Here is a 25276-nt window from a genome sequence, read left to right on the forward strand (position 1 = left end):
TTAAAGTCTGCTACCAAGCTGGAACAGAAAGCAATTCAATCTCTTGCTCAAGGTGACACTTCAGGCCAAACTGAACATTGTCTGAATGTTATTCAGACAATATCGAACTGTTATTGAAGCTCCAAAGTTACTCCATTGTTTCTCTGTTGGGGGAAAATGGATGTAGCTGCAAATCATGTATACAAACAACAAAGTAAGCAAATGATTCACTAAGACTAAGACTACAGAATGAACTGTGTGAGTGCAGGGTTTGTACTAGTGCACAAACCCTGCTCAATTTAGTTGCCAGCTATGTTTCCAGTGCTGTAGTTAGTGAGAAAAACGTACTGTCCAATCACTACGACAGACAGACAGACAGATAGATAGATAGATAGATAGATAGATAGATAGATATGGTCCCTTGGGGAAATTAATTGCCCACCCCTGTGTTATAAAAATATTGAAGTAATTAATAATACAATAAATTCAGAGTAAAGTCATATTATAACACTGCACAGCCTACTAGGTGATATCAATATGTATAACATAACGTAACAAAATAAGACGAAACAAGTGCAATAACTAAAGTTACAGTTCTTACAAGTGTTTAAAACTATATGCAGAGCATATTATTATGGAAGCTTCACAGTCCTGGGTAATTGTTTCCATATTTCGACTTAACCTCCTAAGACCCGAACTCTTTCAGGGCATGCATTTTTAATTTCTCTTTGCCATTTGGCCTGATTGGGTCCTGATGAATGTAAAAACAAAGCATTAGGTGATTTTTTTTTTTTTTTTTTTACCTGATTTTTGTTTCTAAGAAAAATGAGATACATATATGAGGACATTCTCTTTAAATTTCGATAGGACTGGCAGTATAATGTCCTCGTAAGTGGATTAGGGCCCTTGAATAGCAAGATTTATTATTTTGGTCTAGACAATCCAAAATGTGATGTCCACATATGTGGATGCCAGGTCCTAGGAGGTTAATAACTCGAAATTCGAAGTTACTTTCTCAGAAGTTTGAGTTAGTAACCCGAAATTGTACTTTCCTTTTCCATAGACATAAGCAGTACGTATCACAGTTTTTGTGTTTGTGTGTTCCAGCTTTCACATTCAACACATTCTAATAAGTTAAATTAAGTGCTGTCAGTAATATTAAAGAAGAGTTTACAAGCGTATGTACCGGATCTCCTCACCATTTCCTGTACTATATGTATCGCTTTTGCTCTGCTGTCGCTCTTCTCCCTGCTCGCTCACGATCTTTGCAGCCGTGGCTCCTCCTCTTATGCAAAACAGCCCGAGTATCCGGAAATTAACAATCCCGTGATGTCAGGGGGAGCGTTAGCATAGCAGTGGAATGAGTAGAGCGCCTTTCTCGATTAAAACTTACTCAGAGGTCAGTTTTAGCGAACTGTTTGCTGTCATTGTCGTCGACAGACATGGCGTTACCGGGGGCGACGGCTGTCGAAGGACGTCTGCTCACGCACGGACCTTGAGGGTGAAGATTAACGGGATGCCATTCAGTTAGCTACTCTGGACCCCGATTATGTGCCACAGAAGCTAGCAGGCTAGTTAATACGCTGTGGCAAAGTATTTACGGGCAGCTGCTCGGTGTGGAAACGGAGGAATATGGCGGGGTTGGTGTTGAAGCAGCTGTCAGATTTCGGGGACTTTTCTCACGGTAAAGAGCTGACAGAGATACTCAGTCTGAATAACAACGAGCAGATAAACAGTGTTCGCATGAGCCCAGATGGACGTCACATCCATGTCGTCCTCCGCAAGCCTAAGGTCAGTCTTGTGACTTTTGACAAGTATGAAAGACCCCAGCTGGCTCCCAACCAGAAGAAACTGGATTTGTGCGTAAACGTGCCCATCGTGGATATTTTCTATCTGGAGCATCACGGCGGCAGCAGCAGCGGTGCAGCAGTTGTGGCAGTGGTTTATGAAAGTGGGAAAGTTGAGTTTTGGAAATTCCAGGAGTGTAAGTCTGGCTGGCATCTCCTGCAGACATCACAGCTGTGCAACAGTCCCCGGGCTAGAGTGGTATCTGTCTGTGCTTGCTCTAATCTTATCATCTGGTGCGAGGAGCGGCCGCCGTCAGAAAGCTCCCCTGTCCCCAGCGCCACAAGGAATAAGTTAAGATACTGTGTTTGCAGACGTGACTTTGAGGTGAAAGAGACGGCTGTCAACTTGGGAGGGGTGAAAATCGCCCTCCACAATAATCCTGACTTTACTGTGGTCAGCTCAGGGGAATATGTGCACCTTCTTCCTGACTTGAAGTCGAAGCCACTGTTGAACATCTCCAAATTCTTCCTCTCCTGGTCCCCTCGCTATGACTCCTTTACAGTCAGCACCACATGTAAAAACACCCCCCTTAAAAAGCTTTCAGCTAAAGAGTCTGACTTTATGAAGCTGGTAATCGATTGCTTAGGATATTTGTCAACTCTTGAACCACCTGAGATCTGTAGCTTCTCACCCACAGCCTGTGGAGGCCTCCTGCTGCTGCTCAGCACAGGCTGGCTCTGTCTCCTGCAGAAAGACGGGGTCCTGCGGCAAGTATACAAACTAGAAGACAACTGTTTGGTAAATTACAGCACTCACACTAGCCTTGGTATGTATGAGGACACCCTGGCACTACTTATGGGGCAAAACCTGCATCTGATAGACTTGAACTGTGGCAGAGAGCTGGAAAAGATTGTGCTGATGAGTGAAGCATTATTATATACAAACAGGGCAGATATGTGTACACCTCACCTGCTCTCAGAAACTGGACTTTTTGTAGTGGTGAGCAGGGGGACGGACTCCAGAGACTGCAGCTTCAGAATAAAGTCTCCTGGTTTCAGTACAGTGGAGAGTATTCATCCTGGAGCCCTCCTGGTCGAAGCTGTCTTTGAAGAGGCCTGTAAATACTACCAGCAGAGGAGCCTGAGCAGCACCCCGCTCACAGTGGACTCGCTGAAAAAAGGGGGGAGATTCCAGGCTCCCATCTCTTTAGCCTCCATCCTCTTCAGCTACCTCTGCACAGGCTTCAAGCAAAAGGGAGCACAGCTGTCCCAGAATGGAGGAGGTGGATGTATTGCAGGGCAAGACAAGCTAATGGGTTCTCTTGAGGCCGAGCTCAAGGCTCTGGTTTCGCTGGAGGAAGTGAAGGGGACTTTAGTGAGGGGTAGTGTTAAAGAGGTGGAGGCAGTGTGTGAGAGTCTAGTTGAGAAAGAAGTATTGAGGCTTCTGTCATCTCCTGAGCTGGATAAAGAGGCTCTGCTGTACCTCAACTCCATCTTCAGCATCTTTCCCTCCGAGGGTTGGAAGGCGGCGCACTCTGCTCTGCAGCTACACTACAACGGTGAGGGATTTCTGTCCAGCAGAGCTCCCCCCGATGTGTGGAAAACTGTTCTCAGTGCTGGTCTGTCATCCAGCCCTGTAGCCTCCCTGTCATTAACCAACGGGGGACCAAAACACAATTACAGCCTTAAGGTCGATTACTTTACAAACTGTAAAGCAAAATCTACAAGCTCCACTTCCTCAGCTGCCTTGCCTGTGTTTGAGCTCCTCTGCAGGTCAGTTTTTCATTTCCAGCCCAGCTGGCTGCCCAGATTCCTCGAGCTCGCCCAGAAGGAGCAGGGCTCGACAGGGTTGGGTCTGGGCCTGGCGGCTTCCTCTTGGAGTTTTTCCGGGGGGAGAGGAGGGGACTGCAATGAAAGCAACGTGCCACTATATAAACGAGCACTGTACCTTCTGTCCAGCTTAAACCCAGACAGAGACCAGCAGCAGGACTTAGAGGTGGAGCTGCTGCTGGTGAGTGGGCGACCCAACGCAATCCTACAGGCTCTGCGGATCCTCATGAGCAAGAAGCAGTGGTATCGGGTCACCCAGGTGGCCCAGAAGTGCTGTAAACAGAGTCCGCTGCTCAACAAGGAGATTTTCACTATTTTGCTGTGTGAGGTGGCCCATCACAGAGACCTGGATCCCTACCTGGACTTGCTGTGGACACTTTGCCCCGAGGATTTCACCGTCACCACCATCCTGAACTTGGTCCTTAAAAACCTCCCCTCTCCGAACACTCCCTCCCACTCCTCTTCTTTCCTGGCGTCCAGTTCAACCTCTTCTACTCCTCCTCCTTTCACAGACCCCCACAGCACTCAGTTGACCATTGGACTATTGAAACCACTGCTGAGAAAAGTGTTGCAGAGGGAGACCAAGCCTAGCCAGCGCTACGTGGACATCCTCCAGTCACCGTCATTCCCCCCTCCGGCACTGCCTCGCCAGCCCACTGAGCGGGGCGGCAGTGTCACAGACCCCCGTGCAGACTCTGATCTGTGCAACAACATCACCCCAGCTCTTCTTGCAGAAACCCCTGAACAGCAGACCTGCACTCAAACAGCTATTCAAAGGCAGAGGGTGGCTCTACCTGCTAACACAGTTTGAAGAAGAATGAATGAAGAACAAAAACTGTCTTTATACTCCCTTCAACACATAATCTGACCAAAGCGTAAATCAGAGTGTGATGACAATCATATTATAAAACAGAATAATATCAGTATGTTACAGGTACTATCACTGTAATGCAGATAGTATCGTATTTGATTGTATGTTTTGTTTTGTTTTGTTTTGTTTTTAAACAGTTGAAATGTGACTACTAGAAAATATTAAATGACTACTGAAGATCCTACCAGTGTAATAACTGCAGGTAATTTTAAATGTTTAAATAGGGATGCACTGATCCGATACATCGGACCATTAACTGACACAAAAGGCAGGATCGGGCATCTGCGGCAAAGATTTCACATCAGTGTATATCTCAGCGTATTTCTGTGTGCATGAACATTTTGCTCTAAGGAGCTTATTGCGGTCAATACGGTTAACGTCATCTTCACTTGGCCTGTCTGTCTCCTTCGCCACACAAGAGCAGAGGAGAGAAAATCCAGTGGAGACTTTGACATGAAGCTGAAATGAAACAGCTGCACATAAATCAGTCGTATACAATATTAAAATACTTCTTTTTTTAAGATATTTAAGTTTATTCAGCTTAGTTTCCTAGAAAGAAGGAGTCCCTGTTTTTATGTTTCATTTCAATAACTGAGGTGTGCATTTCCTTCATGTTGCTTTACATATAAGTTAATGAATCCTCTGCGTGACAAGTGCAGCTTAATAATTTATCGTCGATACTCTGTATCTGCAGATATCGCAAAGAAAGAAAAGTCGGATCGGTGCATCCCTACTCTTTATGTGTATAAACTGTATCTACAGTGTTATTTATCTTTTCAGCCTTAACTGCACGTCGATGAGAATGTTCTTGCATTGCGTAACTTTAACCTGTATGAGAATGCTATCAAAAAGTAGCAGTGTTAACACAATATAGTATGTAAGTGCTCAGTGAAACACAGAGCTGGTTATTCCTGAGCCAAAATGGCATCTGCCTCCACTTTATGCTCCACCCCGCTCTCAGATTGGCACTGATTAAGTCCTGAATGCGGATGTTCTTGTATTATATCAGAACAGCAAAAACAAAGCCACTAACTCCTGTTGCTGGGTTTTATACAAAGGTGTGTTCCCTTTTTTAAAAATAGATCTTGGCTAATTATAGCCGAGTATAGCTTCCTTTTACTTGCTCAAGTGCGTTTATGCAGTGAGTAATCTAATAGTCTGAATTCAGACAAGCTGACCTTTGTGGGTTGTTTTAAGCTAGGTATGGTTTGGCAGAGGAGGGAAGAAGGAAGGAGATCAGGGCTTCTTTTCTTTGCTTTTGGTTTCACATTTATGCTGATGGCTTCTGTTTGGTTTTAAGTTTCTCAAATAGTGTAAAATCTGTAAACCAAAACAATCTACGTGACTTTCCTTTGCTTCCATTTTCCATTCCTGTCACCTTTTTTTGGGTCACTCTAGGCTCCATCTTGTCTCCTCTGCTCCCTCTCAGCCGACTCCTTGGACATACCAAACAGAGTAGCCAGTAAAAGCAACTCACAGTTCAACTTTCAATTCAATTTCAGCAGTAATTCTGTTAAAATTCAAGTGCTTGTGGGACAGATTGTGACTCACACAAGCACCCTGCTGCTTGCATAAGGTCATGCATGTCCTCCTTTATGAACCCGGTGAGGGTAATGGTATTAGAGATGATAGCCCCTCGGTCTTATTGCCACTGCGGGTTATGCTCTGTCACCAGCTGCACTTTTATATCACAACAGTCAGTATTGGTTGTGCCTCTGCTTTGGGTTTTTTTCTGATTAAGTGCCATAAACAAGGGTGTATTTGTGTTCCCGTTGTGCTTAATGCCTTCTGTTGGAGCAGCCTATTAAGCTTGTTATAGTCAAAGTTAAGTCTCTGTCCATAATATTTCACTCTTCTGCTTATTTATTATGTACCAATCTTTGGAAGACTACTAAAATGATAAACCAAGGTCCTGTTTGGGTGAGGTTTTGAGAAAGTCAGACATCTCTTAGGTATTCAGTGACAATCAGACTCTAAAATGCTGCAGAAAAACCTGCGTGCCTTTTACGGTGCTGCTTCTAATTTACAGGGTAGTGTCATAGCTCAGTTGTCTTTTCAGTCTTAGTCATATTTTGAAGACATACGCATTTTTAAACTTTGATCAGCTCTTGGTGTGAAAGGGCGACTGCCCCTAACAGCTTCCTGATTTCTTTCTCAAGTCCATTTAATCAAGCGACAGTCATTCCAGGCTCTGCACAGCCAACAGACGTGTTAAAGCGTGCACAGCTCATCTAACAGATATGTTTCGACTCGTCTCAGATTCACTGGGAACTCCCTGACTTCCCCACAGAGGCCACTGAGCCTAATGTCACAACTGTTTCTGATGTTAATATTCACTCGCCTTAACCTTTGCTTCAGGTTGCTGTTGGCAAAGAGAAGCTCCTCCTGCACTTGCCCAACAAAATTTCACATCCACATGACAACTTTGTGTACTTTCGGTGATGCTAATTCTTAGGCAGTATTTGTTGAAGAATGTGTAAGTATTTATGAAAAGATGCTGTATGCTATTAAACTGAAGATGAAACATGAATTTGCCGTCTTGAGTTTTATGTGTAATTTCCTGCTCATTTGCATTTTAATAATACGGTTTCTTTTAACGGCCTCGGGAGACGTGCCGCTTGTAACATGCAGTGTTGTTGACGTTGGAGTTTTGATTGCACTTTGGTATCTTGTAAAAGTTTTGATTTGTTGTTTTGTTTTAGATTAAGCCATGCTGCTACAGAGCTCCGTGATGAATAGGGAAGTGATAGACAGCAGGCAGTTAAAAATTTGTGTATCTGTCAGGTCATTTTAATGCACTTTCCAAAACATGTCATTGGTATCTGCCTGCCAAGTCCTCCTTCCCACAGATTAAAGTAGTTCTGGTTTGTCTAGATCTGTCTAGTGCAGAGTTAACTCAACATGCCAGATGGTCTTGTGATCTTGTGAGACGCTGCTTTGCAAGTTAGCTACACAACAGACAATTGAAATGTCAAGACCAGTATGTCCTTACTTGTTTTTGGTTGGGGTTTTTTTTTTTTTTTTTACCTGTATTTACAGTTTAACCCAGCCTGAAAAACAAACGCTGTACACGCAGTTATTTGATCATTCATTTGATCCACTGCCCCATTCCCGAGTTTCACCATATCCCTTTTCTTCCATGGCAAATCCACTTACAGCTGCACTTGTGTGTGTGTGTGTGTGTGACACAGAGGAAGTATTTAGGTGTGTAAATATGCTGAAATATTTCCACATTCAAGGCCTGCATGAGGAATGTTTGTTCCGTTTAAGCATTCTGAATAGAGACAAACCATTTACAGTGCTTGCAAAAAGCAAAGGGAGGACAGGGTGCATGTGTGTCCCTCACAGCAAATAGGTGGTTTCCTCATGAGGATGTGAAGGTTTAAAAAAAAGTGCTAAAGACGCAGAGGGTAATAGGAGTCAAAACAGTGGAGAGGGAGGTGCAGAAGCCTGCATAACATGATACCTACCATCCCTCGGCCACTTATTTCCCTCCTCCTGTCTTTCTCCTTCACTTTATCTCACTTTTTTTCATCTAATTGATTTTTGCTGACTCCACCGTCTCTTATTACAAGGTGCCAGTGCTGTAATGCCATCGATTCACTTGTTCTAATTATAGATGGCATCCTGTAAACTATAATTCATCTAAACAGATGCTGGCAGGCTCTCCCTGCTGTTCTGTCCTTTGCTCGCCTTTGAGCAGCTGACCGCATCCTGCAGAGCAACTAAAGTGAATGCATCAGTAGAGGGATGGCCACATTAGAGCACTTTTTAATCAGAAGTATGCAGGGAGTAAAATGTTTTTGATCATTTTCAAACCTTTTAGCAGGTGATAAAGGTAGCTATCCACTTTGACATGACGCAGAGACCTAGAAACTGGAGTGAGTGTAAATGCTGACCTCTTAGTTTTTAATTATAAGCTGTACACTGACCTCATTATTTGAAACTTTGAGCAGTGAAAAAATGTTTATAATCCTTGTCTCTGAAACACAGTGAGCAAGTCGGGAACCTTAGCATCCATCATTCTGGACAGTGATGCCATAAACCACTTTAGGTCCATTTGTTCAGTTCATTTTTATTTCAAACATATACATTCACCATCATTTCATAAAATCTTTCCATGCAGTTGTTTGAAAAGGAGTAGGCAGAAGTATATACTTATTTAGCCCTACCCCCTCAGGTTTACATCATCATCTAAATTTGAACAACAAAAATGTATACAATGCCTTCAACTTAGAACATAACATCACAAAAAATATTTTCTCCTATTCATTCATGTCAAGAAGGTGAAATTATAGCAATGCTCTATTTGCAGGACTCAAATCACCAGTAGGACATCTTCAGCTTATTCAAAATGCAGCAGCCAGAATCCTTACAGGTACATGGAAACCTGACCACATTACCTCAGTACTGAAGGCATTTCATTGGTTCTCAGTGCAATATAGAATCACCTTTAAGACCTCTCGGGTCATCAGGTTCAGATCTTGTAACTGTTCTCACCTCGCATCTCAGTCTGCTGAGCGTGCTTTCAGTTACTGTGGAGCTGTCTGCCTGCTGATCTGAGATCAGTTACATCTGTGCATACGTTCAAAACCAGACTCAAAATCTTTTTGTTCCCACAGGCCTACAGTTAATGGGTGTTGTTTTGTTTTCACTGCCTTTAGGTATTGTAAAACTACAGTTTTTATGTCCTAAGTTTTCATGTAATGAAATGTCTGTGTTAGCCCTTTCAGAGACTGGTCACCCGTTCAGGGCGTGGTAGCTGTAATAGGCTACCAGATCAACTGTGACCATGAATTTGATAAGCAGAAGAGGAAGGATGGTTTTGAGTATAAGGCTTGCAAATTCAAAACCCATCCCTTTACCATTTCAAATTTGGCTTCCGTGTAAGGCCTCAACAGCACCTGCAAGCTAACAAGTTTGCGGATGACACACTGAGTAGAAGGAGACAAAGGTCTGTGTATCTGCCATTAACCAATTCCTGGTTCTCAGAGAACATGATTTGCATCATCATTTTCATATTTGAATTCATGTATACCAGACATAAGGTGCTAAAGACGGGAATGCATCAGAAAATATCTATACTAAAAGAGGTATGCAGCTGCACAAGCATTTGTTTCTTTTAATTCAAGCTTAAAGTTAACAGTGCTGTGAAAAAAGTACTTTCCCTCTTTCTGTTTTTTTTTTTGTTGTTGTTGGGGGGGGGGTGCATAATCGTCAATTTTTAACATTAAACATTTTACATAATTAAGGGAAAAGGTTATCCAAACCTACCTGGCCCTGTGTGAAAAAATTATTGCCCCCTAAACTTGACATCTTGGCACGAATAACTACAATCAAGCATTTGCAGTATCTGCACATGAGTCCTTACTTCTCATGGAACAGAACTGAAGCCGTCCAAAATTCACCTTTTCTCATCAGTCCATGGGATATTTTTTTTACAAAAATCTTGAGGATAATCAGGATGTTCTTCAGCAAATGTGAGATTTACCTTTATGTTGAACTGAGGCCTGCAGTTGTTAAGATGCTGCTCTGAGTTCTTTCTGACTTTCTGGATGAGTTGCTGATAAGCTTTTGAAGTAATTTTGGTAGGCTGGACACTCCTGGCAAGGTTCACCACTATTCCAAGTTTTCTCCATTTGGGGACACACTGTGACTTCCTGGATTCCCAAAGTCTTGGAAACAGGTTTGCAATTCTTTCAAGACCGATACATGTCAATGACTTTGTTTCTCAGCTGTTTTTTTATATCTCAGCATCATGTGTTACATTTTTGTAGATCGTTTAGCCTTTTTACTGTGTGATTATAGCTAGTGACATTGCACTTAGCTTCCAAAAAATGTGGTTAATCACAGTTAATCTGTGATTTCACATGAGAGGCATTTAATTTTTTACATAAGGCCAGGTAGGTTTGAATAGCTTCTTTCCCCTAATGAATGAAATCCTCGTTTAAAACTGCATTTTCTATTTACTCCAGTTATTTTTGGTTAATATTAGATTTTGTTTGATCTGAAACATATAAGTGTGGCAAATATGCAAAAAAAAAGAAAGAAAACAGGAAGGGGCAAATATTCTCATTTTCCACACGGCCTTTAGATGAACTAAGTTTGACACCCATACAGCGTGTGACTGCTTCATTGCAGTCACACTGTTTCACTCCCCTAAACCTCAGTCCAGGTGCCAAAAAAGCTTCCTGTGCTTAAAAAAAGCCTCAATCGAGCCGTTTCTAACATCTTCAAATGAAAGTTAAACCATAGCATTTTAGTTTTCAGCCAATATAAACCAGTTTCACTAATGGTAATCCATCCTGTGTCACACGAGTGAGTAGATGTCTGCTTGAATGGTCACAAGACACACCAACTGTTTGTGAAGAGAGTTAAGAGAGTCAAATAAGTCAGCATAAACATAAAAACCACAAAAAAAAAAGAAGAAAAGAAAAGAAAACTTGTTAAACTAGCAGTTTATAGAAATATTACCTATGGTTGCAGCAGAACAGATGATATAAAGTGCTGTGTAGCAAAAGTATTGATTACAAATCCATAAATCTACATCTATCTATAAATCAGCATCAATTCAAAACATCTCTCAAAAATCAGTTTACAGCAACATAATGTTAAAAAAAATGAAGTGGTTCTGTGTAGTTAGCAAAAAAAAAAAAAGTGTCGTGGTGACAAAAGTTACTTTTCTTGAGATGCACTTATTTAGTGATTCATGAGAGGGAAATGTGCTTTTAATTTTCAGCATTAGTTCAGTTACACTTAATAACTGAGTTAGAAATGATTAGGCACACCTTAGAGTCACATTCATTGAGCAAACTGCACACCGGCATTCATGCAAATGTATAAAGCAGCTCTGTTCACATATGAAATGCATATGAAACCTGTATAAAAACTTGAAAAACCATAAAAACTCTAATTGTAATACAGGACTTTAAATTTGCTATGGTAAAAACAATCCCTGCAGTTTCCCTTTTGCCCTGTGTACCCCTGAGTTATTTTAAAGATGCCATGTGAAACATTATTGTATATGCAGTGTAGGGCATTTCATAAGTTGCTTTTGAGTTTCCACCTTGTGGTGAAAACTGGATTTTTTTAAAGTATGTAACCTTTTTCAGACTTTTCATCAGAGTGACAATATGCCACATCTGTGCCGGAGTGCACCATGTTTTTAGTTTGTTAAGCAAAGCAACATTTGCGTCTGCAGTCTTTTAAAGCAGCGCTGCGCGAATGCCGTCTTTCTCATTGTTTCATCTGCGCCCGCGGGATGTGGTTCACGGTAACGTGGTTTCTGAAAAGACACATGAAGAGTCAAAGTCAAACGCATACAACCGCCATTAAATTAATCTGTCACGTCATTTTGACCGGTGCATTTTCGTAGCTTTTTTTTTTTTCTTACTCAAAGAAATCAGATTCCTTCATTCTCCTGTAGTACTTGGCCAGCTTGATAGAAAAGATGATGCCGGGGATGAAGAACATTATGCACCATCCCAAACTGAACCAGAAGGCATTCTGAAGAGAGAGCAGACAGCTTAAGACCATGCAGGCTTCATACAAATATAAACAAAAACAGAAATTGAAAGTTTAGTCATTTATGTTAAATGTATATTCCTCTCCAGGGTGTATTTTGCTAGGTGGAAGATGTGATCCTCACCAGAGATTCCACCATGTATGTGCAGACGATGACGTCAACAGAGTCTAAAGCTCCTGCCACCGGCCCACAGCGGCCCACCTGCTGCATGATCTGAGAGAAGATTGCATCCAGATTACTAACACTAGAAAAGGTACACTCAGGCACCTGCACAAGCACAGGGCGTTTATTTCAACAAGTACAGGCAAAGATTGAGTTAGACTTTACCATGAGTTTGGCCCAGTCAGTGTAAGCAGTGAAGTAATGCAGCTGACAGTCCAGAAACTTTTTGCTTTCCTAGGTGGGAACAAAAAAATGGGGTAAATTCCTCGTGTTTTCTCCCTTCTTTCCACTGACAGGTCATGAGGAATCAGTGAAATGCCAAAATGCCAAATCATCTTAGCAAATGAACTCCTTTTAAAAGCCTCTGAAGATGACCATATATTACTGCATTAGGATTATGATGACGTATGATGTGTGTAAAGGTGTAAACAGTGCATTTTATTCAATTTAGTCAATTTAATGTGCTTAACATATTACATTAAATAATTAGAGGTTAAGTTTGATGAACGTCCGCTATTTCCTGATACTGTTTTGAAAATAACATGGTATAACACTGATTTACAGTCAGTCCTGCTCCCGTAAATACTTATGAGATCATCAAATATGTATCATACTGTGATGGGAAAATCCCTGAACAGGTTTTTTTTCTTCTGTTTTTGTCCTCAGTGGAGAAGAGCAGACTTTAAACTGACTGCAACAGCCAGTTTAGGAAAGTCAGCTGATATTTACAGATAATATATGATAATTATAACAGTGTCAGCTCTTATCTCTTAAACTGAAGAACACTGTCGATGATTAACGACAAAGAGATATAAGTGGAGGATGATTAAAGTTGATGGATTTAATGCAGAGTGGGTCTGTTTGTTCCACTTTCTTGTGACACTGAGTTAGGAAGCAAATGTGTTTTCTGCAGGTTTAGTTTGCGCTATTTTTTTAAACCTTCTTCTATGACACAGTGAAAGCAAACGTTTTTGTTTTTAAGGCTCCTAAGACAACTTTCACATGACAAAAGACGGCGCTTAGAAATAATAAGGCAACGAGGTGCTATGTCCACCCTAACCCCTGTGGTTGTGGAACTAGTAAGCACACTGCTTCCACTACAAGCAGCACATCAATACTCACTGCACCTCCCCCCTGTTCCCAGTGGCTAAATAACTGACCGACCACATGGAGCACTTTTCTTCCAGCTCATGTGACTCGTGCCTGTACTCACATTCTTTACAATCTGAGTTGCATTTGTGTTGAGAAAGTCTTGTGCTGCTTGCACATTGCTCAGCACCTTGTCCACCGTTACCTGAAAGAGCCAGAAAGGCAAGCATGAGAAAAAATAAAAACATGAAAGATCAATTTAAAAAAATAAGAAGATGAGAATGAAAAAATAGAGAGAATGAGCTCTGCTTTTGACAGCTCCAGGCATACTCACATTGACTGTGACTGTAGTGTTTTCAAGGCCCTTGAGGCTTGAATTCACATTTGTCTATGGGCAAAAGCAGTCGATTTCTCTTTTTGAATTCCGATAACCAACAAAAGAATAAAACAACTCCCAGAATAAGGAGAGAAAGAAAGGAAAGACAGAACTTACCAGCTGTGGCTTGATATTTGTGTCTATGTCAGCCTGGATCCTCCTGACAATATTAGCCTCATTTTTGAGTTCTTGTTTAATATTATTATCAGTCTACAAACAGGCCAGAGGTTGGTTTGGTTAGCACATAAATTAAAGTCACATTAGTTTGTAGTAAAAGTGTAAAAGATTCCACTAACTTGACGATCAGCTAAAGTATCAAGGTCATTTGCTGTTGTATTCAGATTGATGCTGGAAATGGTGTTCATCTGAGGGAGATAAGTAATAAGTGCCAGACTGCATTAAATTGTACACATGCAATCATATAATGACAGTTAGTGATCGACACATCAAAAGGCCTACCTGCCGCATGACAGCAGTGAAATTAAAATTTTCAGTGGAGATATCTTGCAATTGTTTTTTAATGTCATCGCTCAGAAAAGTGACCGAGGGCAGAGTGATATCTGTGTTCTCAAAGTCCTGTTGGACACTTCCCGTGTACTGCGGGTGACCAGGGAGAGAGAAAAAAAAATGTATTTCATCATTTTGATCCGGTCAGCGTAAGAAAACAATCTGGTATGCTTAAGTCACATAGGGTTGTCTTCATTTGTTTGAAAGGGTGGCAAGGAAGCTCACCTTTGTCACATTTAGCAGGTCGCCAAGGTTTATGATTTGGGACAAATTGAGTGCTGTCCACAGAGCCTGGTTTTCCTCACAGTTTCTGGAAAAAAAACCAAATGCAGTAAGTGCAACTTTTTCATACAGTTGCTAATCAGAATGAAAGTTTTAAAGAAGCACATTTGAATTTATTTTCCTAAACAGATTGACATGTTTGGGGGACCAGGCTAAATGTGTAGTACTGCCAAAGACACATTATTTTGACTCTGTACACAACTGCTGTGGATTTTAAATAAAACGGTCAATATGTGATTGAAGCGTCGCAGGGTTTTCAAAACAATTACGCGTTAAGTTTTCAGGAATTACGCCCATTTTAACACACAGTCTCACATTTTGAGTCATAGTGCTATTACGACTGAAACAGATTCCTTTCTGATACCTCAGATTTTCTGGAGTAGCAGCTGAGTGTTTTTAGAACAGCTTCAATAACATTAGTCACTGACTCACTGTCATAAGGCTCTTATGTAGGCTGTGACTTTAAGTGCACAGACTCTCACTCTGGTGTTATGACATTAAAAGGAAATTTACCGTATTTCAAAATTTTGCTTATTGTGCTTTATTCATACATCCCGAAGTTTTTCTCAATACCCACAGTTTGCAGTTTTTACCGACTCCAATCATTTCGTAATTTCTTTTTTTATTTTATTGCTTAAGCATTTTTTTTAAACTACATGGAACATGTATATCTGGCATTACATACCTATAGATATCAGAGATACTGATGTTGATTTTCATTCCTGAAGACGAAGTTATTTGCGGCACTGGAATCAAGCCAGAACTATCTACTAACTGTAAACAGAAGAGGACATATATATATTTATATATACATATGTATATATATAGGACCATGTCAGTGTAGATGTATGTGCAGGTACATGTGTGAGTGTATATCACTACCTTTAGCAGCTGTCCATTGGTCCAGGATCGGCAAACCAGTGTGTAAACATTTCCACCCACCAAGAAAAGTATCAGCACTGCAATCATGAACAGCCAGGAGAAGAGGAAGCTGAAACCTGCACTCCTGCAATTACATCCAGGTCAGAGGTCAAAAAAGAACCAGGCCTTTGGGCATTATACCAACATTCAAAGCCAGTACTCACATCATGAGGAAGATGCCTCCACAGTCCGCTGTGCAGGAGCGCTTCATAGGGTCTTCTTTTGGTTTCAGACCCAGAGGGCCCAGGACCAAACCCAGGACGTTGCACACCACCACCAGGAGGACCACACAGCATAGGGTCACACACACGCTCCATCTGAAGAAGTATGCACACGTGATGACTGAGTTGTGGGTATTTCTGTCACTGATCACGCCGCAAGTTTGCACTTCAGGGGTTCTTACCTTATAAACTCGATGTTGTTGATTTGTGGCAAGATCTTCTGGATTTCAGTTTGTGTCGTGTTCAGTGTCCCAGACACATCCGTCAGCGCATTTAAAGGGAAGTCTTTTTTAAACTGACTGATTTGTGTTTTTATGCTGTCCAGCTGTTTGGTGCTGCCTAATAAAACACACAAGCTCAGTAATGCACACACACACATGCAGTACGCATATTTAAAAAATGGAGTTAGTTCAGAAAGTTTGTTACAAAGGCTGCAGCGTTTACTCACTTTGAACTATACTGTTGGTTTCATTGGTCACCGTCTGGGGGATGTTATTGAAATACTCCTCCACCTGAGTTATCATGTAAATAGTTTAAATATATTGTTAATATGCCTCCATTAAAAATAATATGACTATTGAATTTGCCTTTCTTTCAGTGAAAAGAAAAGTTGTTTCTATTGGTCACACAAATGTACATCACAGCACCCCAGCACTGCCCTTTGCTCAATGCAGCAGCAAGCCTTTCATTGCATGGTGCATACCAATGTATCTGAAGGTCCCTTTATCCTATTTCACTGTTTCAAGACTCCCTTGTGAGAGCCAGAGCCAGTGTGCTGGGAACACTGACATTTCTCGTGAGAAAAAACAGACACCAACAAACAGATGTGTTCTCTGAGGCTGTTCTGTCTGCAGATGTCACTCACCTTGTTGATTTGGGATGTGAGATTAGCTTGGTTGGCTTTATCCACTGCGGACTGAAACTCGCTCAAGCCGCGAGTCTAGAGAGAACAATGAGACACAAACAACAAACCTTTTTTATCAGCAACAACATGTCGGACCTCAAACTAACACAAGGTGGCAGCAAACTGCTGCAAAACCAACATTTGTGTCATGGAGCAGATGGACGGAGGACAGATCAGCTGTTCAGACAAAGTCATAAATGATTATGTGCCACATTGTCTCGGCCGGCATCAAACAGTGTTTGATTGCATAAAATGATTCTTCCTGGTTCTTCATGATAATATATTATAAAACCCACAGACATGCTGATTCTTTGTCTGTAAATCGGTCGAACCTGACTCATGTTTTCCTTGAATGACATTCAGAAGCTGTTTCTTTTTTCTTTTTCTTTTTTTGCCTTTGTCATTCAGAACCAATTCATCCATTCAGAAAGAAACAACAAAACAGGAATGAGTCATCTTGTTAACACAAACTCTGTACTTACATCAATGGTGGTATCCACTGTTAGTGACTTTAGCACCTCGCTTAGTCCGGTACAGTCCTGGCATTTTGGATCGGATAAAGTCTGATTGATGCTGTTTTTCACAGCAGTGATATTGGCCTGGACGCGGTCTGCGCTGGACTGCAGCTGGACCAAAGACGAGTTCATCGTCTTCAGTTGACGGCTGGTGTTTTGAATCTCTGCTCGTATGAATCAAATACACAAATATTAGTCTCTGTGTCTATTTATAAACTACATAAATATTCATCTAAAGCTGTTTTTATATAGGGGGGTCCCTGCTACCTTCCTTTGAATTTAAAAGCTATATAAGAAGCTAAAATTAATGGGAAATACTCACAAAAGCCAAGACAATGAACAACAGGAACATTTGTTTAGGGAGCTTTTACCCACCCTCTTTTTACAATCCTGTACTAAGCCTACTCTCTGTTACTTTGAGAGTGGATGTGCTCTGTAAAGAAGTGTGTCAACAAATGATTCAGCTACTTTGCTAAAAAGAAATGCTGGAAATCCCCATAGTGCAAAGGTCAGAGTCAGAGACACTTTATTTATGCCCAAGGGGCAATTAAGATAGATGATAGGATCCTTAAAAGAGATGTGTCTAGACTAATATACTAAAATTAAATAATTATAAATTAATAAACAAACATATCTAGGTTCCTTTTATCCTATTCAGAGCCTCCGTGTCTCTGAGCTGACATCCTGGAAATGTTTTTAATACAAAGAGTCTGATAAAATAAGCCGCTGAGAACCGGAATGTCCACAGCTTAGGTTTCAGCTTTATAGGATAAACCTTTACCACTGCTGCTTGTTGAAAGCCACAAGAAATTTTAATGTAGAAATGTAATGTAGTAATGTAGATGCTTTAGATAAACTATAAAGGTTTCTAACAAAGAATAAGCTGACTGAGGAACACTCCAGACACCATTATATACTGTACTGTGTGTACTGTGTACTGTGTATTTACTAGTTTTGATGCTTTTTTAACCCAAACTGTCAGCAGACGCACATCATTAGAGTTCATATGAGGGTTAGAAGGCAGTGTGATTGGGAAATCACAGCTTTTAACCTATAATCTCTAAAAGTCTAAAGTGAAGTTAATAAGGAAGTGCCTTGAGCCAGAATTCTAATGGCCAGCGATGTTTCTCGTTTCAAAAACAAGTGAGATTGTGTGAACTCCTATGAGAAAACTTTCCAGTGTTCTGATTCCTAGTAAAAATGTGAGAAGTCTCACACAATATTTGATATTTTTGTGTTCAACCAATTTAGAGTTAATAGGACAGATTTTTTTTTTAATTGTATGTAGGGTATGCTTTTGGGTGTGGCTTCCTTGTGACTGTCCAAGTTTCAAAATGTCAGCCTGTAAATTAGTACGTGACCAGAATTATTATACTTTTGTGTTTTCTAATTAGTTTTCATTTTGATGTCCTTTTGAATTTTTGTTTTTCACTTTTTTAGTGTCAGTTAGTTTCATTTTTCTCATTTTTATTAGTTCCGGTGTTAGCTTTAATCTTTTGAATTATTACTCTATGAGGGGCATGTGTCAAGGATAAGATTCAAGAAAATCAGTACAAGTATTACAATGAAAACCTTTTAAAAGCTAGTTTCACTGCTAGTTTTGGTTTTAAGTTTAGTTTTAGTTCACTATAACAACCTTATGTAACGTAAATCTTTTAGGTAGTCAAAGCATTGCACTTGCACTGTTTTTCGTTACTTCTGTGTTTGTTTTTTCTTAACTTAAAAAAAGAAACAAAAAAACACTAAATAAGTAAATAAAACAAATGCAAAGGTTTAGGGGAAAGCTGGATACTACGGATGTCAAGGTGAAAAGTATTTACAGTAAACTGTACACTGTTTTTGGGGGGGGGGGGCTTTGTTATCGCAGATCTCATGACAGGTATGTACATAAGAACTTTCATTATCACGCTGATGCAGGACTGAGCATGCAGATATGGCTCATACCTTGATCCAGAAGTGTAACGGAGCGCAACGCTCTGTGCAGGGTACCATTGAATTTACTCTGGATCGCTGATCCCAACTGGATTCCGATGTCTAAGACATAGAAAAAAAGTGTTTTGAAATGGTTAAACATGTGACCAGGGTGGGAAATGTATTGCAGCAGTTTGGTTGTACAATCTGCCGCTCTTTCTCTGCTCTTTCATTGTTAGTTCCTTTTTCTTACCTTGCAGGTTTTTTTTAACCTCATCCACAGTTTTGTAGCTCTCTTCCACAACATCGTTAATTTGCTGGAAATGGAGTAAAAAACGAACTATTTCAAACTGTGTACTTAAGATATGGTTCACAACACAACAAACAGAGATGACTGATTACATTGGCTGATCATACATAGCAGCTTTTGCAAGTGACGAACAACAAACAGCCCCATTTTCCATCCAACCTTTTCCCAGTCTCTTGTAACTTCAGATAAGTATATTGACAATGTGGAAAACAGCCGGTATTTAATCAGTGCACTGACTTCAAAATTGAGGTCTGTTTGCATCTCACACAAAAGCTGCAGACTGATTGCAGGAGAGCAGCACTTACTGTGAATAATCCGTAACAGGAACTAACAAAACAGTTTACGGTTAAGAATAAAGTTCAAGAGCAGTTAGTCAGCCGGTACCAATAAATGCTGTCACAGTGCTGTCAGTGTATTTCCACATTTCCAAAATGTTCTCTTGCCTGAGGCACATTGGTGAGGAAGGTGTTGATATTTTCAATAGTGTTTATCAGCTCCACTGGCCCCTTGTCCACGCTCACTTTGAAGGCTTCGTTACTTCTGAACATGCAGACATTCCCAGCTCTGCAAAACACATACAGACACAAACACAATTAAATTCATGTCACCAACGTATTGTTGATCTGAGCGATGCAGTGAGCCGTGTGCATTCAAGCTGTCTTCACTGCTAATTTCAGATAACACATCATCATTACGCTGGTCAAAAACTCCCAAGAGCAGCCTACACACACTCACAAGATAATGATGGTGGTGGCGAATGCACACCAGTAGAGCGTTCTCCTGCGGCAGTGAGTGGAGGATGACTGCTTCTGGTACATCTTCCCACCGCAGTTGCCACAGCAGCGGCAGCAGGCCAGGAAGAATCCAACTATGGGCATGAGGACGATGTACAGGATCCCGATGGCTATACACACCAAGAAACCCACTTCATGCACCAGGATCTGAACACGTAGCATGCCCACACACATACAAATGATATGTATTAGCGTTAAGGCATCACAAATATCAGTTTCAAAGCCAAGACGGCAGAACTGCAGCAGTTCTTTGTGACAAGCTGTGACGTCATAACCTGGTGGTGACAGTTCACAATCAAGTGGATCAAAGTGCTTTACTACATTTAATGGCCTTGAACAAAACACAAAGGGATGCTTTGAAACAGTCTCATATTACAGCCATCAGAGCTCTAATGAGGGTGTGGCCTTTTCTATTATTATTAGCACAAAGTTCCCGTTTACAGTAAAATATGTGGAAATCATGTACAGTGACTTACATCTTTGATGGCTGCTTGATCTGGCAGCCCACGTTGGAACTCTTTGACTAGCGTGACCACCAAATCTGGAAAGAAATTAAAGAGAAACAATTTTTTTTTAAGTACATGAGTGACCGATACAAATCTGCGCTGCTGGTTTCTGTCCTAGTCATCCACATAATTTGTACAAAGGCTAGAAGGACAATATGTCTTTCGCTCTGCACAAGTGTTTATTCTTTCTCATTGTAAAGGTGGAAACCTGACACCTTGCATCTTGCGGTGACCAGGAAACCTGGTCATTTAATATCTGTCAGCAACAACAACAGGCACAGGTGACTGAGAGGACTTGTCGATCAGGTGACCAGATAAATGTAAAATGTCCTTTAGTGTGTTGAAATGAATTTGCATTTTTTTATAAAACATTTGCCCATTGATAACCACTGGCTTAATCATTTTTTCCTAAGTAAGAACCCTGTTGAGCATTTTATCCTTATCATAACATTATTTTTTTTTTTAAATGAAACGCTGTTTGTTTAAGCCCTGGTGACCTCATGAAGATGGAAAAATCAGAGGACTCTTTATAAATGATTAAAGTGGTCAGTGTGCGAAATCTACTCAATAAACCATATCTAATACTAATACTGACAATCGTCGCTTTTAAATTGAGTCTGAACTGGTCAAAGGCAGGCTTTTGTGTAAACGTGCCTTCTTTTTATAAATCAATACTACATAGAACCTATTACACAGGTTTATGGAGCAATTGGAACAGACAACAGATTTGACACACCCCTGAGCCAGGATATGGGACCCTACAAACAACAGAGCGCATAAAGGTTAAATATTCACTCTGCAAAATGCAAGAATGCCCATTAACTTCTTACTGATTAACCAATTCCGTCATGTTTCTGTCTAGTTTCTTCGTAGCACAGAGCAGGAGTGCAGGGTAATAGTGTCTCACCTTTAACCAAACAGGGAAATTTTGCCACATGCAGAACATGAAAGCCAAAAGATTTTATTGTGATTTGAATAGTTTCTGTCTGCTCTGTGCACCTGTAGTTCAGCGTGCTGCTATACATTAGAAGAAGGCCGTAAGGCTCGGTGATGATACTGACCTGTAGGAAAGGCGTTTGGCTGAACTGTGTGGAGAAAGGATTGGACTATGGCTGACATAAAGCCTGTTTTTGAATTATTTTTGGCTGTGTCGTGGTAGTGAGGCTGGGTAAGATTCTGTGAGGCCACATCTGCATTACAACTAGTCTGAGAAAGGACAGGCTGGGTCAGGCTGACCCCGAGCAGCACCACTCCTACTACTCCGCACAAGTTCCTCATGTTCCCGTATAACCCCATGTTTGCAGGTGAAATCAGTCAGAGAAGGCAGGTCCACAGAGAGCTCAACTCATGGCGCAAGCTCTTCCTTGAAGCATCTGAAAACAGCACAATGAAACTGATAAATCCACGGTACATCCGCACAAGGCAGGAAAATTAGAGACTGAAGAAGAGACGCATAAAGCCACAGACTGAGTCACACAGACAAAAAGACAACAGAACAGTTTGTTACAGCCAGGATACGGGAAAACAAAAAAACACTGCTGGCATTTTGTAAAATGGGAAATTTGAATGCAGCGCATGTAGGTCTCTGATAAGAACAGTGCCCTTTAGGCTTCTGTGTTATACTATACTTATCAAGAGACCCACAATTGTGACCCAAAGGAGTGACCGTCATAATCACAGGAAGAGTTGGTAAAAATTAGATGAAGCCTGAATACTTTCATGGAATCGGTAACAGCTATGTTTATAGTGTAAACACACAAATAGGTATGTGACTCACATACCTGTATCCTCGCTGTTTATCCCGAAACCATGTTCGTCACTCATAGCACGAGACAGTAAATGCATAGAACTCAGATCCAACGTTTGAATATGACTGTAATGTTTGTGGAGGTGGAGCTCTTTTAAGCAAATTATATTATCATGATAATGCAAAGTTCTCTTTTCTTGTTTTGAAATGTGTCACTTTTATCAGTCTGCTGATATTTGCCTTACATACTGACACTTAACTGGGAAGAGTTTGAGCATGTCCTCCACGTCTAAACAGCAGCTGAGGTAAGAATGTGAACAAAGTGCAGTCAGAGTGAAGAGAGTAAAAATCATGAAGTAACAGAAGCGTAAAGAGGAGCAGAATGTGGAAGCAGAAGACAAAGAGAGATCATTTCGATCTTGTCATTTGGAAAACATACCTTTCTTGGCTTGAGCGTTGAAGGACTGTGGAGCTGCTCTAATCTCTGGTGAATCAGGAGGAGACTCTCCAGTCCCGCAAAAGAAATGTGATATGCTCCAGTCTTGTTGTCAAGTGGACTGTGTGCTGACTTGCAGAGAACTGGCACTGAAAAGAGAGGGAGGAAAAAAATAGATTGAAGGAGGGATAAAGGGAGGGTCGACGCGTGTTGTGTCAGGGGGAAGGAGGAGTTATAAAAAGGGTAAACAAAAGAGATTTAATGTGTTTCCCGTTTAATTTAGTTTCCTGTATTTTCAAATGCATTTAAGGGTACAAAGCAGGGATGTCAAACTTGTTTGTTTTTGAAATGTTTTCTTACATGTATAGTCGTAGTTAAATTTGTGGCGTGGTTTTATGTCCTAGAGAGGCGAAAAACTAAAACCAACAAAACAAAATCATTTTCAAGAAAATGTGTTGAAATTAGGAAATTATTTATCACAGAAAGTCATCTTTGGCCACGCAGTTCCCTCCCAAGTGAATCAGTTCACATCTGCAACATGAACCGCAAGGTGTGGCTTCAACAGAGGCAAGGACACAGCCCAAACATGTAGGAGAAGATGGAAAGGACACGCTTGGGAAGAGAAAGAAAAATGACTAAAGCCTGCCAAGAAATTCTCCAAAATATTTCAACATCGAGCATATTATTGGCAGCAGCTGAAAAATTACTTTCACTTTGGTCAAAAGATATACTGTGTTGGTAACAAGTCAAGACAGGACAATTTTTACACATACAGAACAACAATTGACAACAAACTACTTACAGTTGCACAAGAAGGAAGTCCCACTACACACCTGCATGGGTAGAATTCCCCGCTGTGATCTTACTGTTAATGTTTTTGCATGGAAAGAATCAACAGTGTTTTCTCAAACTTGTCCACATTTTGCAGGAAAAACATTTCCCTCTCTGTGTAACAAGCATTCACGGAAAGAGGAAAGGATTGTAAAATAGGTATGCATTTAATTTCCCTAATGGAAATGGAATTCAAAGAGTTTCTGTCATTTTGATTTCCTTTTTAGGTAAACTTTAACAATCATTTGCTGATTGTTTATAGGTGTTTTATCACCTATAACCTCAAGTTTTAGGTTTTCTGGTTTATAAGCCTGTCAGGTGGCTTCTATACAAGAAGGCCATCAAGACCTTGCAGTGCTTTGACTTGCTGATTATCCTTAATGATTGTGCGCTCTTGAAATAACATCACAGGTCATGTAATTCTCGGTTAAACAAGAACTGAGGGGGCAGATTAACAATATAACAATACTTTTCCCATTTTCATCAATAAGGGCAGCATATCGGGGAATTCATTTCCAAGTTCCATTCGCCAGCAAGAAGTCAGTGAATGATAAAATCCTTAAGGCAACACTAGTGACTCATCCTGTTTATGTCAATGCTCATGATCCTTCTCCTTTCAGCTTGTGAACATAGGGATGATTCTGTGACTAAAGAAGTTTTTGTTCGTTCAGGATAAATTGCGACAAAACTGAATGTACTTTAAAAAATTAAATATGTAATCAACACTCTCCGCTTTGCCTGTTTTACAGTATCTTAAGTTTATTTTCTGCTAGTTACCAATAAAGACATGCGCCGATCTTTGCTTAATTGGTAACCTATGGGTAACTATGGCTACATATACGTAATAGCCACACAGACTTTCTGCATTCAGACAGCATTCATCGTTTTTGTCTCTTTTTTTTTTGCCAAGAAATAGTGAAGAAGTTCTTTTAAAATGGAAAAAAAAAGAGATGACTCACCTCAGGAAATGCAGCTTGGATAATCTGGCATTTATAAACTCAAAACAAGGGCTGCTGTGTCTTGTTCATATTAGTCTTCACACTGTCTCAGCAAGAAAATTCACAGTTTGTGCACCCATTCTGCTTGCCTGTATGTTGATTTTCTTTCCAGAGGCTAGTGATTTTAAAGAGTATCTATTACCACAGAGAGATTTTACATATCTATAACCTGTGAATAAACAATAGTCGGCCGCACCCACCTGCTTTTCAAATCTTCTGTTTACCAAGGGAGAACAGTCAGGAGAAAGTAGGCGAGACGGTATGTTTGAAGGAAACAAACACATTTTGATTCTTAATTTTTTTTTTAATTTCAGACAGTGGATTAACTAAAGGGCAGCTGTGTAAGATGAATAAGGTTTATATTGAACTGTACATCATGCAAAGGGACTCTTTCAAAGCACAACAACATAAACTGTAAATGAGCAAAATAAATCCTCCTTTAAGGATTTACTGAAGTTATTTGTTGTGGGTGATTCTCCGACATGCAAGGCCGCAGGTATACAGCTGATAAAAAACAAAACAGGAAGCTATGGGAAAAAGTTGCTGAAGGTAAGTTATGAAGACAGGTGATGATCGGTGAGCAGTATGGCTTTATGCTGAGAAACAGCACTACAGACGTGATGTTTGCTTAGAAAATTTTTAATGGGGAAGTATAAAGAAATGTCAGAGGGAGTATTAGTGCATTACTGGATGTAGAGAAAACATTTGAAAAGGGTGCCAAGAGAGGAACTGTGGTACTGCATGAGGAAGTCAGGAGTGGCAGAGAAGTATGTG

The 25276-nt window shown here is 40.6% G+C and overlaps 2 protein-coding genes across 2 annotated transcripts; one reads left to right on the top strand and one right to left on the bottom strand.

The window, feature by feature from the left end:
- Positions 1-1209: 1209 nt before the first annotated feature.
- hps6 (HPS6 biogenesis of lysosomal organelles complex 2 subunit 3) lies at positions 1210-6997 on the top strand. Its single transcript, XM_005474158.4, has one exon. The coding sequence runs from the start codon at positions 1612-1614 to the stop codon at positions 4405-4407; it is 2796 nt and encodes a 931-aa protein (XP_005474215.1). The 5' UTR covers positions 1210-1611; the 3' UTR covers positions 4408-6997.
- A 1525-nt stretch (positions 6998-8522) lies between these two features.
- On the bottom strand, positions 8523-24588 carry prom2 (prominin 2). Its single transcript, XM_003441087.5, has 25 exons — positions 24464-24588; positions 22677-22822; positions 21552-21863; positions 20461-20525; positions 19926-20131; positions 19634-19754; positions 19134-19197; positions 18914-19003; positions 16937-17133; positions 16416-16490; positions 15999-16062; positions 15733-15889; positions 15494-15646; positions 15291-15414; positions 15094-15182; positions 14352-14436; positions 14079-14216; positions 13916-13984; positions 13737-13829; positions 13578-13631; positions 13368-13448; positions 12320-12388; positions 12116-12205; positions 11861-11973; positions 8523-11752 (listed from the first exon to the last, which is right to left on the bottom strand). The coding sequence occupies exons 3-25, from the start codon at positions 21784-21786 to the stop codon at positions 11704-11706; spliced, it is 2481 nt and encodes an 826-aa protein (XP_003441135.1). The 5' UTR covers positions 21787-21863; positions 22677-22822; positions 24464-24588; the 3' UTR covers positions 8523-11703.
- Between the last annotated feature and the right edge of the window lie 688 nt (positions 24589-25276).

This window comes from Oreochromis niloticus, linkage group LG13 (genome assembly GCF_001858045.2).
Source record: "Oreochromis niloticus isolate F11D_XX linkage group LG13, O_niloticus_UMD_NMBU, whole genome shotgun sequence".
NCBI classification, from domain to species: domain Eukaryota; kingdom Metazoa; phylum Chordata; class Actinopteri; order Cichliformes; family Cichlidae; genus Oreochromis; species Oreochromis niloticus.